This window comes from Phoenix dactylifera, chromosome 11, assembly GCF_009389715.1.
Source record: "Phoenix dactylifera cultivar Barhee BC4 chromosome 11, palm_55x_up_171113_PBpolish2nd_filt_p, whole genome shotgun sequence".
Lineage (NCBI taxonomy): Eukaryota > Viridiplantae > Streptophyta > Magnoliopsida > Arecales > Arecaceae > Phoenix > Phoenix dactylifera.
This window is the reverse complement of record NC_052402.1, coordinates 2,129,110-2,146,596: the sequence shown is the minus strand read 5'-3', so window position 1 is coordinate 2,146,596 and position 17,487 is coordinate 2,129,110. Positions and strand designations below refer to the sequence as shown.

At 41.2% G+C, this 17,487-nt stretch overlaps 2 protein-coding genes across 4 annotated transcripts; one reads left to right on the top strand and one right to left on the bottom strand.

The window, feature by feature from the left end:
- Positions 1–254: 254 nt before the first annotated feature.
- On the top strand, positions 255–6,508 carry LOC103719171 (RNA polymerase II transcriptional coactivator KELP). 3 transcript variants are annotated; one of them, XM_026809441.2, is made up of 4 exons: positions 255–697; positions 800–905; positions 1,768–1,823; positions 6,046–6,508. In XM_026809441.2, exons 1-4 carry the CDS (start codon positions 368–370, stop codon positions 6,049–6,051), a joined length of 498 nt encoding a protein of 165 aa, XP_026665242.2. In that variant the 5' UTR covers positions 255–367; the 3' UTR covers positions 6,052–6,508. The 3 variants fall into 3 exon arrangements, with proteins under 3 accessions (XP_026665242.2, XP_038987159.1, XP_008806509.2); XM_039131231.1 differs by lacking the exon at positions 1,768–1,823 and having other exon boundaries at positions 257–697; positions 6,017–6,146; XM_008808287.4 differs by lacking the exon at positions 1,768–1,823 and having other exon boundaries at positions 262–697.
- A 4,719-nt stretch (positions 6,509–11,227) lies between these two features.
- LOC103719154 (transcription factor MTB1-like) lies at positions 11,228–13,869 on the bottom strand. The gene has a single exon (XM_008808264.4). The coding sequence runs from the start codon at positions 13,554–13,556 to the stop codon at positions 11,703–11,705; it is 1,854 nt and encodes a 617-aa protein (XP_008806486.1). The 5' UTR covers positions 13,557–13,869; the 3' UTR covers positions 11,228–11,702.
- Positions 13,870–17,487: the final 3,618 nt, after the last annotated feature.

Sequence of the window (17,487 nt, the reverse complement as noted above, 5' to 3'; positions counted from 1 at the left end):
AATACGAGATTACCTTCGAATTAAAGAGGCCCAAGTGTGTTTTTGGACCTAAGCTGGCGATTTTTTTATTTTGTTTCGCTCGAAACACCTTATCCGATCTTACTCCTTCCGGAACTGAGCAATTGTCTTTCTTCTAACATCTGATGCAGATCTAACGGTTATATCCGGGATCATCTCCCTGTGCAGAGGCATTTCCTGTGGTTTCTCTCTGCCGCATTACGTTTTCTTTTCCTCCGATACGCCCCCAGCTATCGCTTTCAAGCCGGATTAAAACGAAGAGGCAAGAGGTGTAGTCGCTAGAGAGGAGAGTGAGGAGGGGAAAAGGAAAGGAAAGGAGAGGAAAAGGGGAAGGGAGAAGAAAGAGACGATGGACGCGGAGACGCAGCGGCGGATCGAGGAGGTGGTGCTGGAGATCCTGGAAAGCTCGGACATGACGACGATGACGGAGTACCAGGTCCGGAGGACGGCGGCGGAGAGGCTCGGCCTTGACCTCTCCATACCCGACCGCAAGCGCTTCGTCCGCAGCGTCGTCGAGTCCTTCCTCCTCTCCAACAAGGACGAACCCCCTCAACAACAACAAGAGCAAGAACCGCAAGAAGAAGAAGAAGAAGAGCAGGAGGAGGAGGAGGAGGAAGCGAAGAAGGGGAGCCGCAGAGAGAAGGAGTACGACGACGAAGGCGATCTCATCCTGTGCCGTGTAAGCTGTCTCAATCGAACATCTAAACCTTAGTTTCTTGTTTTTTAGATCTTCGTTTTCTGGATTCGTTATCTAGGGTTTTGGTTTGCGTTTTTGTTGCAGCTGTCGAATAAGAGGAGGGTGACGCTTCAGGAGTTCAGAGGGAAGACGCTGGTGTCGATCCGGGAGTACTACCAGAAGGACGGGAAGGAGTTGCCTACTGCCAAAGGTATTCATCTCGTTCAGTCTTATCTGCGGCTTTTATGCATCTGTAGGAATTTCTTGGATGAACTCCGCTTTGTTTCTTCATTTTAATTAGATTTTTTTTAAAAAAATTTTTTTATTAGCGCGTTGATTCTGAAATCCAAACTATACTCAAGTAAATATGGTTATATATCAAATGACAAACCTGATAGTTTCTGTCCTGCATTCCAGAAAGAACCAATTCTTTTTCGTGAAAGATGGTGGTAATTCATCCAATTCTTGTTCTGGTCTTTCTTCTGATTGGCTACCAAATATATTGCGCACAAGGGACAAGGGGCTGGGGAAGGATTATTGTATCTTGAGGGGAAAGGGTTTAGATTGGCACTAGAGGCACCATTCCCATAGGGAATCAGGGTATCTGCGTGATCCAGGGGGGTATGAGGCGTTTGAGATCTCACCTGCACTCTTGGCTTGTCCATCCATATTAAAGTTTGTTAAATTTGCCCTTTTTTTTCTTGAATGAGAGTAATTATTCTTTCCTGAATGGGGTGGATGCTGTACAGGATAGCTGCAGACTGGTTTGGAGAATCTTGTGCCCACTGGGAAATTGCTTATTCTTTTTAGTCAGCAAGTATAAGTAACAGTTGCCTACTTTAAGGAATTGTTTTCATTGAATCTTTAACATTGTTCTTGTGGTCGGGTTCTTTTTTCTGAAGTACATATTTAATTTTTTTTTCAAAGCTGGTTCTAGATTCATCATTTCTATTAGGAGCTTTTAATCAGTTTTAGTTAGGCATTAACACATTTTATGGCATGAAGCTTGCTTGAGTTCTTACTTCTGGCATGACCTGGCATTTTTGACAATGGTACCTAGACATGTGAAACAGGCATCAAGTGTCCGAGTGGTCATAGGTGCTGGACATTGTATCTTTCAAAAAATTGGATATGGAGGCACGTCCATATTTTATAGATACATTTGTCAATATGTAGCGATGGATATAATGTTTAAATTTGTTGGATCAGTTGCTTTATAATTTAATAGAATTCATAAAATCTTTATTAAATGTTAGACTAATAAATTTTTAGGTATGAGTGCCAAAAGTTGTTATGTGATGGCATCATGGACTTGCCGAATTGAAATGTCAACAAGTGTCATGAAGTGTCATGTTATCCAAGTGTTTGGAAACAGCAAAAATCCAAATTTTGAAGTATCCAGGTAGCACTAATTGTTGATATCATTTGCCTTCTGTAATTGATGTGGTGATAGGGCTTTTCATTTGTAAGCTGGAGCGTCTAGTTGCAAGATTGGTCCTATTTAAACTTTTAGAATTGTTGATATAATTGGCTCAAATCCAGGCATTGTGTTGCCGTTATTGTTTATAGCTTAGATATTCTATGCTATTTCATGAAACTAGAGTGGGTTTTACTTAATGAAATGCTCTTCAAATCATTATTTTATATATTTCTCAAATTAATAATGCAGCTTTAATGTAATGTTTTGATGTTATTTGTAATCTGTTTTATATCTATAGTTCTGTTAATTCTCCAATACTTGTATGCATATTACAATTTCTCACATTTTTCGTTCATGTATAGAATTTTAAGGTTGGTCCTGAGAAGAGATGCATCTACAAAAGGTGCCCCCATAGATAGATAGATTGTCTGGATGGAACATTTAGGCCTTTCTGTAGCTGTGAAATTTGAATGCTGATATATATATTTATCTCAATATATGTACAGACATACATGCACACATATAATACAACAAGGTTTTACTAGGATACCAAATTAGTGTTGATGAAATTCACATATGATCATCTTATTGAAGTTGTGCTGGTCTTCTAACATACAGTGAGATTATTTTAATCGATAATGGACAAATTCTTTTGATTTTTTATTCTGCTCTCTATTGGTGATACCTATGACAAATAAAATTTCTATTAATTGATGTCGAAGTGATAGACATTGAATATAGACAAATCATTATAATTGGCAAAAAAGATAGACCCAGTTAAAACTTGAGTGATAGTAAATAGATCAAATCTAGCAATGTAAACCTAGAACAAAGGCCAATTAGAGCTGGGTTTTGGATCACTTAAGACAACACTTGATCCATCCCATTAGCACCTGCAATAACTAGCAGTAAGTTAGGATTTTGTTTATTTAATAACAAAAACTTGAAGGGGTTCATGAGTTTTAAACGTAGCCCGATATGCTTTTGTGTTTTTACTAATTTTATTAGGTGGTTCATGAATAGATGCTTACAACCTTTATGTATTTTTTTCTTTAAATGCTATATAGAAGAAAGAATCATGGTTCAAGTACATTTATTTTATTTAAGGAGTTCATTGAGCAAAAAAAATCTTTTATTATTTTTTCCATTTGAATGGCAAAGAATCATGATTATATGATTAGAACGAGGATGGAATTTTGTTATTGGATTATTTATCATATGTGACACCATACGAATGGAAAATTTGTTTGTGCTATTACCCAGCCAGCTGGCTGTTTCACTGAAGCAACTCCTATTACTTTGCTATTAACATTGATAATAACGGTAATGCTCCTTTCAAAGATTTTGATACCCCATCTTCTTTCCCTGGCTGTTTCTTCATATATTTTGATAAGATAGATTGAATTTTATTTGTTTGGCACGTGTCATGCTTGTGTAATCTGGTCTGACTAAAGATTTTCTATAATTATGTAAGCTGATATTTTTTTTCTCAATTCTGTATGAAAAGAGAAGTGCGATATGAATTAAGTGGAGGTCCAAGTATCAAGAAAAGAAAAGGTAGGGAGACAGATAAATTGGAGTCAGCTCTAGTTTTGAGTTATCCAAGGACCGAAGAATCCTTTCTCCTTTCCTCATTCTTCTGGAATTCTGGAAAGGAAAAAAAAGAAGAAATAATGCAGACTACATGCTGCTACCGTGTTATACTAGAATATTTTTATTTTAGGAGTCCATCTGCAAAGCCTTGTCCATTATAATACTAGAAATGGTATGGGTGGGAAATTGTGAAGGCTTATTGAGGATTATAGTTATAGATACTCCACATATAATTACCCATTTGTTTTCTTATAAAATGTCAAAAAAATTAAGAAATAAACAAACATGATATTACTAGAAGTAGAGCTGGGTGGATAAAGTGAGAACTTAGAAGTGCTTCTCTGATTGTGTGGCTATGGCTTGGCAAGGGAACTTATAAAGAAATGGTAATAATAAATGTTGGATACTGATGGGAGTGCAAGTAGGACCGTTACTTGGATTCTCACTTCCATCCATAACAAGACGAGTTGTGCCCTTAATTCACTCTGCATCAGTGAAAGTCGCAATATCCCATTCAATTGGCCAAATAATAATTCACTATATTAAAAACTATTTAATTTTAATCAGTAAAAATAAATATTAAAAAATTTCTAATGCTTGCTAAGAAACATGAAATAGTTGTTCTGATGAAAAAAAATGATTGACAACGTCAAGAGCTTTACTTTTCTGTCAGAAAGGTCATGTGACATATATCTTGTTTGGATTTGCCCCTTAACAAATGTAAGAGAGAGAGAGAGAGAGAGACCGTGATACAGCTGAAATTAGAGGAGGTTCTAGTGGAAATTGATGTTTGGATAATGTTGATGGGTCGTGAAAAAGAAACCATATACTTTTGGAAATTGCATGTGGGGATTTTAAAAAGCTTCTATTTGATAGATGTAGCTTGTGATAAGAGTGACAGTAGATAGAAATATCAATTGTTGCAACCTTAGAATAGATCGGATAGGGCTATTAGGCTATTGCTGTGGATATTGTGCATCATCGAATAATGCGCGCATATAAAAGTGTTTGCCTTGGTAGAATATATCACATGCAATAGGTTGACAAAAGAAAGATTTACTAGAACTAAATGATCATATCCATGCACGTATATAGGCACACTTGCATGCGTGCACATTGATTAATCTGTAATAGATCCTGTACTCATGCAAGTTCCTGTTACAATTTATTTTCTCAGTTTGACAGTTATAGTTCTGCTGGGATGAAAGATCATCATTTGTGGACCTGAATGGTTGGAATTGATGAGAAACTATATGAAAATGTTCAAATTGGTCTGCCATCTGCTAGTAAATCTAACCTAGGCCCCTCACTTGGCGTGACACAGGGTCCATTCAATGCTTCGGTGGCTCTTTCTTTGAGTTGTCTTCTTTGTTGCCCTCTTGGTTTAGGGGCTGTTGGAAGTTTATCTTTATGCAGTTCAAATTTCGTGAATACAAACACATTACCTGTGGATATACAGTTGTACATCCAAGTTCAAATTTCTTGAAACAAGAATTTGAACCTTAAGTTCTGCCAACTTGTCAGCTGACTTTAATTTTTTTCTCTGTACACGGTTGTTAAGTGCTGATTTAGTCCAGCATTTTTGTTCTAGCTTTTACAAGAGCCCATGACCTATCCTCTTTCTTCCTAATGTAGCCAGCAAGATTAATTTAGTCATTTTACCCTTCTTACGGCTATATGCCTGCATTCATTAAAGTAGATTGTTTGTAGCCATCTAATTTTAGCTTTCTCAGAACTTCTATCAAGTGAAAGCTCAAAATAATTCTAAATTTTCCAATCAGTCCTCAACACAATGTATAGAAATTTCATCAGCACACTCCAGTATCTCACCCTATTACCTTTTCCCCTATATCAGAGGAGGTAAATGTGTTTTTCTATATGTTCCAACTCTAAGACTGCTGTTGAGATGCATTCAGTGGTTTCTACAGTAAAAATCTTGGACAGTTGCTTGAACTTCTATGCGACTTTTCCTAGCATCATGTCCTCTATTTAGTCGATTTCCATCATAGTTGCTTTTCTTAGGGGGACAAGGTAGCTTGCCTGACTTGCTGAACTGTTTGACGTCTGATTCAGATTTTTCTGCTTGGATTCTTTGTAAGCCGGTTTGATCTTGCACATTACTGATGACGAAGATGCCAGATCATATCATCTTTGAACTCCTGATTCTGTTCCTTTTGTTGTCTGGCTACTAGATTTTTTTCAGCTAGGCTTGCCAAGATGATGTTGCTAATTAATGCTTACTGTGTATTGTTATCACAATCCTACTTCAGTATGTTACTTCAGATTTTTGCATGGTTATATTTTTGTAGACTTGATCCTGCTGTTACTGTACGCTCAGGGATAAGTTTGACCGTTGATCAATGGGAAGCCTTTCGGAAAGCAGTTCCTGCTATAGAGGAAGCCATTGAGAAGATGCATGAGTAGGGCTGAATGTTTTTGAGAAAAGAGTCAGACTGAATGTTGTTTGCACGTTTCAAAACCTTGTGTACTTGCTCTTCACCAAGCAGAGGTCGTGTTGCCGTATGGAAGAGTGGGTCAGGTTGGAGTCAAGACCAACTAACAATGAGTTAGTTGTTTCTGGAGAGTTGATCCTTATGACTTGGTTACCTGTCTAATATGTTTCAAGATTTAAATGATGTTTAATGTTTGTATGTAGGGGGTTTTGACTTTTTGGATTTTGAATTTCGTAATCTATGTTGAATGGAAGTAGGGGGATGTTTTTTGTTTTTTAACTTTTTTCTCTTTTGTACCTTTCTTTATATTAATATAGAGTGGGTCTTCCCTTTTCAATCAAAGGAAACAGAAGTTAAAAAGGGAATGGTAAACATTTTGACACTCTGCCATTGTTTATTGTAAAGTCCTGGCAGGACTTAGCTGCTGCTGCTGGTTTTTTTTTTTTTTTTTGGGTACAACGGTGACTCACAGCATACCATGTTAGTACACTTGGAAGATTCATTCTCTTTAGCGCAATGCATTCTTGGGTAGCTGGCTTCCATTCACATTGCGGATCCAGGATTTTGAATTCTAAGTACACACAGGATTTTCCCGATGAAATCTAAATCTGGCGTCTCAAAATCTCTTTGGTCAAGTCATACTTTTGTTTAGCGCAATGCATTCTTGGCTAGTTGGCTTCCATTCACACTGCGTGATTCCACTTATGCACCGAAAAAACGGTAATCAAAAATATAATTTAAAAAGGAAGTTCCGGACGAAATATTAGTTGTTTATCGAGAGGTATGAAAAAGAGAAACTGCTGATTTTTTGTGGAGCAAAATTAAAGAAAACTAAAGAATATGGAAGGAATCATCTTAATGGGGAAAATTATATATAATGATTAAAATAATTATGTGCAAAATTATTAGTAAAATAATTAAAATAATTATGTTTTTATAATAATGTTCATGTTTCAACGAAGAGTTATATATAATGATGCCATCATAGGGTTTAAATTAGTCCCCGCATGAGGCTTGTCGGAACCAATCGAACCTTATCCCAAAAGAATTTGAATTAATCATGCGGCATGTTGGAACTAGTTGATACACGTCATGTAAGTTTTAGAACTGGTTCTATTCTAAAACTAGTTGATACCCATCGTAAGAAAATCTTACGCATGCACTGGTCTCGACAACCAACATTCTGATATTAGTTAAACTATAATATATAGAGAGAAATATAATAATTCTTTTGCCGTGTTTGAACTTGTACCTTTGAAATTTTTGACTAGAAACAATGAAACAATCTTCGGTAAGGCTACCTATATTAGACTCTTTCCAAAAGTTCCATATTGGTGGGAGTTTCAGCTAAATGTCAAAATGAAACCTGGCAGGATAGAATATATGGTATGTGACAGCCAAGCTCCGTAAAAGGATAGAGAAGGGGTGTTCACTTTTGACTGTTGACCGACGGAATGGCTACTTATCCACGAGACCATTTTATGGACGATTTTGATAGATATTGCTTCTGCATTTTTAGTCATTTTATTTTCTCATTCCTACGAATGTATTGATTTTAGATTTGTTTAGTAAATCTGGTTTACCTAAAGAAGAGCTTAAAAGCTTCACAGCCGAGGCTTCCTTTAGTTTTTTAGAAGGACTGAACTCAAGTCCGAAACTTGTGTAGATAGCCAACATGATTGATCTCGTCTCTCATAATGCTACGAGCCCCCAGATGTCCTCGTTTTGATTGAGAGCTTGTTTATCAATGAAATCAGCAGCTTTGTTGGCTTCGCGATTAATGTGGGTTGCAGTGAAGGAGTGTAACATTGATCTTCATTGAAGTATAAAGATGAGGGAATTGATGTGCTGCTGATATTCAGCATTCTCATTTGGAACAAGATAGACGTAGGCACATCTTACAGGCTGTGTAGGGGACTGACTGGTATTTTGGAAGATCCTTTCATTTCGAGCAAAACGAAATGATTTGGAAGATCCAAATCAGCCAAGCAAGAATTTTCACTAAGGATCAATGCCCTTCCTCTACCTCGGCCGCCCATATAAAATCCACCATGCCCGACAAAAAATTTGGCACAGATTCTATTGTTGACATACTATGTCAGCTGGTTCCAACTTCTTGAAGCAAAAGGAAAATTGAATATCACGTTGTTGAAGCAGATAAGGAGCCATGCACCTTGTCGCGTTCCATCCATACGAAGCCTCTGAAGTGGTGGACTGCGTAGGATGCAACCCAATCAGCTGTGCCATTCGCTTCCCTGTAAGAGTGTGTGTGGCCTGATGGACGTCACATCCTACAATAATCTGCGAATATCGAGAAGCAACCGCTTACTCTGACTTGCGACCTTTTTTTTCTCTTTGTGTAATTAATACACACTAACACAAAGGTCACATGATGTGAGAGCTGCTTCAATAATTCCCCATCTTGCAAGCAGATCTTTAGAAGGCAATCTGTTCCAGAGTGGTTTCCACCAAAAAAATTTGACCCTCAAGGGTACTTTCATCAACCGCAACCATTTTGGACAGGGGTTATTTACCAACTGAGATTTCTTAAGAAGAGGATATATCTTTAAGGGTACTAAGGCTGCTTTGGGTGCGGCCCCACACCAGCTGATCAGACCAATCTCCAGCCTCTAGATAGTGACATCAAATCACTAACTTTCAAATTAGCATTCATACAAGTTCATATTGATTGAATTCCCATTTCCAATCAGCCATTTACTTTGGTTTTGTATTATTTGCCCATGATCACAGATTTTTTTTTTCACATAACTGAACAATGTCGGGGTTTAGTGTAAAATGCCCAAGATCCATCGAACCGATATTTTGCTGAAACAACTTTGGCCCAGAGTGAGGTAGGATTGCTTATAAGTTGAGCGGCTAGCTTTCCCAAATAAGCAGCTACTCTGTTTTGGGACATGACACCACAAATTATGGCGGCTAACCAAATGTGGGATATAGAAGGGGTGTTCCATGTGATTTGGTTTGCCGATGACCATTTATTTCCACTTTTGAGGAGTCCAAAAGCAACCACCTTCTTTAGATAGGCACCGCTTTATGTTGCAGGTAATGACGTTATCAAAGAAATTGTCCTGATCTAAAGCTATTTGGTGATTTGGAAGCATCAAGAATCTAGTGGGACCGAGTTTGTTCTTGGTCAAAACATGGCTCGTTGCGGAAACTATTCATAACTCGTGCCTGAAATGAATCCAATAAGCTGGTTGGATTGTGAAGGGGTCATAGGGAGTTGCTAGAGCTATATTCTATCTTGCATAAGAGTATTGATAGCGTAGGGCTTGCAAGGATTTATGATGACGGTCGTGTAATGAATTAGGATAGTTCTATGAGTTACTAATACACAATTCTGTGAAACTATTTATATAAATAGTAAATAGAGATTAAAAAAAGGACTATATTAATGAATTCTCTCAATAATTTATATACACGAAAAAATTACTAGATAAATTAGATTCAGAAAACTAATCACGATAGATAATAAGATGAATTTTCACCTTTGCTCCGATCTTGAAGAGTTTAAATACAAAGAGAGATAATGTGACGGATAGCTATTGGACTGGTCCACCAAGCCTGGTCGTTCTAATAATTTCTCCATATAATCATCCTGTAAACTTGCACAGGACAGAGCAAGGAATCAGTATTCCAGCAACAATAAACAACACAAATAATTCAATACTGCATTTAAATATCCAGCTAAATATTGTGCGATGTCACCTAGAAATCCAAACAGCTGAATGAGAATTCAATTATTGATGGATAGCCGGAAGAATCATCTGAAACGACAAGATACGAATAAGTGCGAATTCTTTTGGCTGCATTTGAGAATTTTAAGGCGCGGATAGACTTGACACGACACTCCTAGCCGGCCCCAATCTATTCCCCTGGCAAGCCCTAATACCAGCGAAGTGAAAAATGCGTTGACGCAAATAAAACATGGGCGGCTACCAAGTCGCAGCATCACAGTCCTACGAAAAATGGCAACAAGGAGTAAAGCCAGATGTTTACATGAAACAATCACCAGGGACCTCGAACAGCGACCTTTAAAGCCTCCGACGCAAACACTGATATTTGACAAATAGGATCCTGGGATGAGGTTAATATCCATGTCGAGCTCACCTGGACACGCACGGGAAGAAAAAACTTGGAGAGGAATCTCCATTGGATCGAAGATTCTTTTTGAGTAAGGTACACCTGAACTGCTTAAGGCTAATAAACTAATTACGTTTGATTGTAGATTACACTAGACTTTCATTTATTTATGCTTCTTTTTTTTTATTCAAGCGGTGATGACGAGTTGGAATGAATAGCAAAACCTCCAGAACCAAAGCGCAAATATCCTCCTCCTCTCGGAGAGAATCGTCACCTTAAAAGCATTAGTTATCGGAGCTTACCAAGGTTTGATCTTATGCTCTGACGTGCTTCTATTCCGCGTGGTGACTTTTTCCTGGCGCGTGGAATAGAATGCACGCTTGAAGTCTGACATTAGCTCCCTTGTGGACAGAATCCATTAAATTTTAATTGAAGATGAAGCTTTGTGCCGTCAAGTTGAGGGGGTTGTTTCAGTGGATACACAGTGCTTTCCAGTACCATGCATTCAAATCTACGCTCCATGGGAGAGCTAAGACCAGTTCTTAGATCCCAAAGTCCGGGCTCTGTAGACTCGTGCTGTTTCCAGCCTTCCCGCATTTGCACTCTTCCTGGGGCAGAGAGACCCAATGGAGAATCCCAAAGCATTTTCCGCATGGGCGAAATCGCCAAGTAGCTTCCTCACGCAGGCTCTTGGATTCCTCCTCCGGGAAGGAAAAAAAAAAAGCCTTTGGTCTTCATAAACCAGATTGGACCAGCATGGGTGGCGACAAGGCGAGAGCTGCCTTCCTTTCGCTGAAAAGAATAAAATTTAGACGAGGTCCATAAAGCTCGGAATCCAAAAACGCTCGCCTTCAAGTTAGCACACCAAAGTGCTGCCACGAAGAAGGGAATCAGAGACAACAACGTAAACAAACACTGGTAGAGAATTTTTTTACAATAGAAAGAGCACCAATAAGCAGGTGATGGCGTAAAATGTTTAAATATACTCAGTTAGGACTCACATGAAGCTTACTGAAATTCTTAAAAACTTGACGTACAATCTATCGAGACCGCCACTGGGACAGAGCCACAAAAACTACTTCGACTTCCATCTGAAGTTTACGGCCAAACAAAAAGAGGAATTGCCTAAAGAACATAATAATAATTGCTAGCTTGAATCCAAAAATCTAGTATTCCATGCCAAGCTTGGAACTGCAGAGAGCTGGAATCGAGCAGCAGCAACATTCAAAGGAAACAATAACAGAGGACAGAACAAAAATTTAACTTAGGTGATAGAATTAGAGTATTGACTTACAGAAGAGACGGGGGGAAATGGTGCTATATATACTACCGACATGAAAAGATTCAAGCAATGCTCCCTCCGAAAGAGGCAGCCTATGGAGTGCTTCCTACCAAGTACCAACCCAGCTACTTCATCTACAGGTCGCCATGGATATGGTTACGACGAACTCGTGGTCTCGCGAGATATCGCGGCGATCAGCTTATCCCTCATCAGTTGCTCGGATCCCGGCGACTTCACCACGAATGTATGCAAGACAGCTTCGTTGCTCGCCGTGACCTTGGAATCCACCACATTGATCTGCGCCTCCTTGAATACTTGGATTACTTTGGAAACAGGATGGGTGTCCATCGGGCAGCTCACTCGGACGATCACCTCATCGTGCGCGGCCTGGACATCGATCTCCGGGCACTGCGCCCGCCTCTTGCGACCCATGAATGCGGATTCCGGACACTCCTCCCTCTCGGCCTCCATTTCCTTGACATTCTTCTGGAGTTCGGTAATGTAGGCTATGGCATCGCCGAGAAGGGAGGCCTTGTCCATCTTCGAGATGTTCGGCACCACGGCTCTGAGAGCGTAGAACCTCTGGTTGAGCTTCTCCCTCCTCTGGCGCTCGGCTTCGACATGATTGAGGGGCTCCTCCCTCCCATTCGCCGGCTTCCGGCCTCTCTTTCTTGGCCTCCGGTCGTCCATTGCCACCGGCCGCTCTTCCTTGCACGAAGCCTCCACATCCGAATGCTCCGACTCCAGCACGCCCAATCGGGCAACCAGCGCCCCGGAAGCCCTCGAAGTCGCCCCGCCGCTGAAGTCAATTTGCCGCAGCTGCGACTGGGGCTGTGGTTGCTGCTGCTTCGGAGTCGAGAACTGGTTCGTCCGAGGGTCCTCCCTCACCCCGTTGCCGTGAGGAACGAACGCCCTCGGCGAGGGATCCACTCTGCCACCGCCGATCGCCACGACGCCGTTACCAAACTTCTGCTGGTGAGAATTCGTAGGGGGAGTACGTGTATGACTCCAATTCAGCCCATTAACGATGCCACTGGAGACCGGCGCCGGCACCGGCGCCATCCGATGATGATGATTTCTGCCATTTCGTTGGATCTCCACAGGCCTCTCTTCTGCTCTGGCTGCCATCGAGAGCCTCTCGCCGAACTGAGATCGTCCCCCGATGTTCAAATCCTTCCCAAAAATCCTCGGGTGCCCCACCTCTTCCCCCCCTGCCGCCCGGCCCTCAAGACGGAAAACCGAGCCATTCTCATCTTTCATCTCGACGGGATTGCTCCCGCCGGGAGAGAACACGGCCCTTATCATCTGCAAGGCCTCGAAGCTCTCCGGCACGGTCTTTACCGAGGCCAATTCGAGAACGCCGGTGTCGAACGGCACGAGCACGACGGTCCGGAAACCGGCGGATCTTGCGAGGAACGCCCGGACGCAGTAATCGGCAGCGGACGCCGGAGATCGGAGGCTGGGATCGGAGACCCAGATGGGCTCCCCGAACGCGAGGGCCCTCCCGGGACCCCCGGCGCCCCGGGGGAAGGAGAAGTACATGGATGACAGGAAATACATCTCCACGTCGGTGACCCGGTCGAGCCGGAGCGCGTAGATCTCCTCGTCGGCGCCGCCGGAGAGGACGTGGAGCTTCTGGAGCACCCGCTTTCGCATCTTCTGGCGGCCGCCGTCGTCGAGGGCTGCCGTGGAGCGGCAGGGGGCCTCCTCGCAGTCGCGGAGCTCGCGGCAGTGGCCGTCGCCCCAGCCGAGGACGAGATCGCCGGACTTGGATCGCGAGATCTGCCAGAAGATCGCGGAGGCCCAGGGCGCGACGGGGCGGTCGACGAGGTCCTGGAGCTTGGTCTGGAGGTCGGCGTGGCCGCCGACGGCGGCGAAGATGCCATCGGATGACACGTGGCTGGAGGAGAGGTAGTCGACTGCCTGGATGCCGAGGACGGCCACAGCCATGGCCCGTTCCTCGTCGGACCACAATGATGAACCCACTCCCGTCCCCATTTCCGTCTTCATCTACGGAAATTTAGCCCTAGAAAATCTCCCGAAAAAAAATCCTTAAAACCGTTCAACAATCTCCCAAGGTCTCCTCCCCGGTTTCTCAGATCTCATTCTTCGAATAAAAAAAAAAAAACGCAAAGCAAAATGGAAACCAAACCAGACCAAATCAAACTAAATTAGAGAGAGAAATTTCTATTCCTTCCTCCACTCTAGATCTAAACCTCGAGACCTCGATGGGATCAGAGAGGGTGCTGGGCGAGGGGGAGTTTGGAGGAAGAGGACGACGGAGGAGAGGGCTAGGTCGGCGAGGATTTTGGTTTAAGTACTCGTGTCAACCCCTCGCGCCTCTTATACGAACGTGGGACGGGCGAGCCGGTCCGCCACCGAGTCCATCCGAGCCGGCTGCAAAGAAAAAAAAATATATATTTAAACGTTGGGTTTAGCGAAGGTAGGCCCAGTGGGTCGCAGCCACATGTGCATCGTTAGGTACGTGCGGTGGAAGATAAAGCACGTGTTGGTGGGCCGGAGTCCGTTGGCCACGGTTCGGCGCGGTCTTGTGGTTTCCGGTTTCGGTGGGCTCAGGCCTGGTTTAGCCGCCGGTTTTGTGGGTGGGTGGTCAGCCAGAAATAAATGCGGTTTGGCTTGTAATATATCTATGTTTTTACTGCGTACGTACGGCGTTATGTGAGAGGGACAGAGCTGCGACTGGAAATGGACTTTTTCTTTTTTTTTAGGGAAGACAAGAAGAGGAAATTTACGGTGACGTAGATTTGGTCTGGTTTGAATTTTAGATGACGTGTTGGTTTGTGCGATCTTTTGGTTCGATGTCTGGTCCGTGTGAATAAAAGAAGATTATGGGTGGCATTTGTATTCAGTTAGACCGGAGCTGAAACCCTCAGCAAATATGTCATATATTAGTTGGCCATGGAATTTTTTTATTGAACGTTTAAGAAGGGTGATGACCAAGGAAGAGAAACTGCTGCAATTATTCATTGCTTGGGGTTATGAGAATACGAGTCCACACTCCACAGGTCTCTGAGTTTGCAACTAATTCGTACTGCATTAAGAAAGTTGGAGGCTACAATTACGAGGTATAGGAGCAACAACTGGGCGACTAAAAATTTAGGAGAGAAATCTTTTCCGTTTTATTTTTATAGAAAAATATAGAAACGGTCTCACTTTCAAGAAGAGCTTCATGGCACTTACATTTCTATAGCAAGTCAAATAGAACGGTAGGTTGAGCCGATAGTGCTTTTAACATCCAGTTTGGTGAGAAGGGCTCTCGTATAGGATGCCCAACAAACTTTCAATATGAGTTTATGAGTTAACTCACCCTTTTATGACTCTCTGACTAGAATTCATGAATTTCCAAAGCTTTTATCTAAGTTGCGGTTCACAAATATCGATTCTTATTAACTTGAGCTAAAAAGTTCCAGACATTCAAGAACAAAATATATCGACAAATTTATCATTAAATAGGTTTTATTTAACAACATACAATAAAGTACATTTCATATCAATATTCTATCAAGAACAACTTCTTTACGCAGAAATACAACTTTCTTTCTATCCAGAATCATTTAATATAGTTTATAATTCCATACTTGCTAAATATTACATAGATATGCTGCAATGTAACTCTTACAATTATTGCCTTTGGTTCTCTATAACTAAATTATTTGGTAATATAAAATTAATGGATGCATTCCACATCAATGATCCATCATGAGCCAAGTATTTATGTGCATATGTGCAACTTGTACCTAACTCTTAATCACTAATAAATCTCATTTAAGGACACATGGTGAAATGTAGCTTATGTCTATTTTTCTTTCCTAATATATTGTCATAAGTTGACACTTACTTATAAGTATCATACAATTTGCTAGTTATATATATATATACATCAAACCGTACATATCATATGCACGATGGCTAGGGTTGCATCTCCATGCGCGCATATATATATATATATATATATATATATATATATATATATATATATATATATATATATATATATATATATATATATATATATAACTCGATTTGATAACTGCGCGATTCCACAAGACATGATGGTGCATAAAAAATTATCATTACATCATGGTAAAAATATCAAATGCGACTTCCCCCGCGACCCATGCAAAGATTAATACTTAGTTGTTAGATATTATATTAGTATTCATTCTAAACTATCCCTTAAGCAAGTTCCAATCAACTTCCCCCTCTCCATTTTTAAACCCCACCTCACCTTTTGATCCTTGGATGAGCCAGGGAGTAGAAGCAGCGAACCCAAGACTGGAAATGTATTCCCTCTTTTTTCTTGCGACACGTGAATGGTTCCCCTCTTTGGTTCCTTCCGACCACGTTGCAGACACACCAGACCCAATCCCTTGCTCCCACACGCAAACCCAACCAGACCCTACGCTACCATGTCACTCTCATTACAGTTGGTTGGTGGACCCCACGAGGGATCTCCTCAGAGTCCGCATCCTGGGTCCCAGGCGCAGGGCCCTCGAAATTCGTTCTTATCTTTTCCTTCGGGTTCAGTCGATTTCCCGATTAAATCGGGCACGAATCACGAGAGACGTCTCGGAGTTGGCTCACGCGAGCCGCTATTCTTTCACGTGAAATTGCTGCACCTCAACGTACTTTCTTTTTCTTTTTTTCTTTTTTTGGTAACCGTCAACGTACTTTCTTGAGCTTTCGCTCCCCGGCTTCACTCCGAGCCGAGCCATCAATTTTGTTACACCACTGTAAGAATGTTTAATCTGCAAATCCTGAAATCTGCACCGTTCAATCGCCGTGCCCAAGAGGAATCATACGGTTCCGTCGAATCAGACGGTTAGGAATAGCTCAGACGTTGAGGGATTGATACTGTCTAGCGTCGAGACAGCAAACCGCGTGAGGAAACGTCACGCACGCTTTCCAGGTGCGAGGTCGTCGCCAGATGGGACACGTGTCGTGTTCTGGAGGCGGGAAGGACGTGTGGCGGAAGGTCTTGGGTCCTCCGAACGGCGTCAGCAAAACCACGTGAGGTGCAACGCGACGGTAGCACGGAAGGGTTAACGTGAACCGCATTTAATGGTCCCACTTGAATTCCGCCGTGAGATGACGTGATTTGGACCTTGTGCGGCTGGATAAAGTCACGTATTCTTCTTCCTCCCCTACCCCTGGCATGCGATCAAAATCTGCCGAGTCTAATTAAATATATATTTTTATAATATTGTATTTAATTTATAATATATATTATATTTTGCTTTAAAATGGCAAATGACGGATTCACTAGTCTTTTCTTAATTTATATTTCCTAATGGAGTGGCTTTAATTCAGATATAAAATTCCACAACTCTAAATTAATGAGTCAACTAGAGGCCAATTTGAATACTCAAAACACTTAAGAGTGTGTCTACAATATGGTGCATGGAATTTATTTTTCAAATAATTGTGAAAAAATAGTTTACAATGTGGTATTTGCAAGTGTGTTTACAATGTATCTACATCAATTTATTTTCAAAATTCAAAAAAAAAAGGATTTTCGACCCTTACTTTTTAACAACATATGATTTTTGTTAATAAATAAAAAAAATATAATTAATCTTTTGCATTCAAGGTCGGCCACTCAAGTAAGCTATATCCACCCCCGATCAAGAATATTTAGATGATATCTTCGGTTCTTTAGGACTTCTTGCAGGGGCAGTACATTGGCATATTAATTTTTTTAAAATATACAAAACTAAATTACTCGACATTACCTATGGCTTAAAAGGGATGTTATACAGATTATATCCATCGCCTAAAGCTTTATAGAGCTACCAGCGAACAAAGTAAATCCTCCAAGTTACCCAGGAAAGATTGTCGTGGTCCAAATGATTTCTAGTTGTGCTTGTGCCTGTCTGATAAAATAAAGTTATAAGAGAAGTCATCTATTACCAAAGCTATA

Coding starts and splice junctions, on each gene's coding strand:
- LOC103719171 (XM_008808287.4), top strand. CDS start 368: ATGGACGCGGAGACGCAGCGGCGGATCGAGGAGGTGGTGCTGGAGATC. Junction 698..799: donor GCGATCTCATCCTGTGCCGT/GTAAGCTGTCTC, acceptor TTTTTGTTGCAG/CTGTCGAATAAGAGGAGGGT. Junction 906..6,045: donor GGAGTTGCCTACTGCCAAAG/GTATTCATCTCG, acceptor CTGTACGCTCAG/GGATAAGTTTGACCGTTGAT.
- LOC103719154 (XM_008808264.4), bottom strand. CDS start 13,556: ATGAAGACGGAAATGGGGACGGGAGTGGGTTCATCATTGTGGTCCGAC.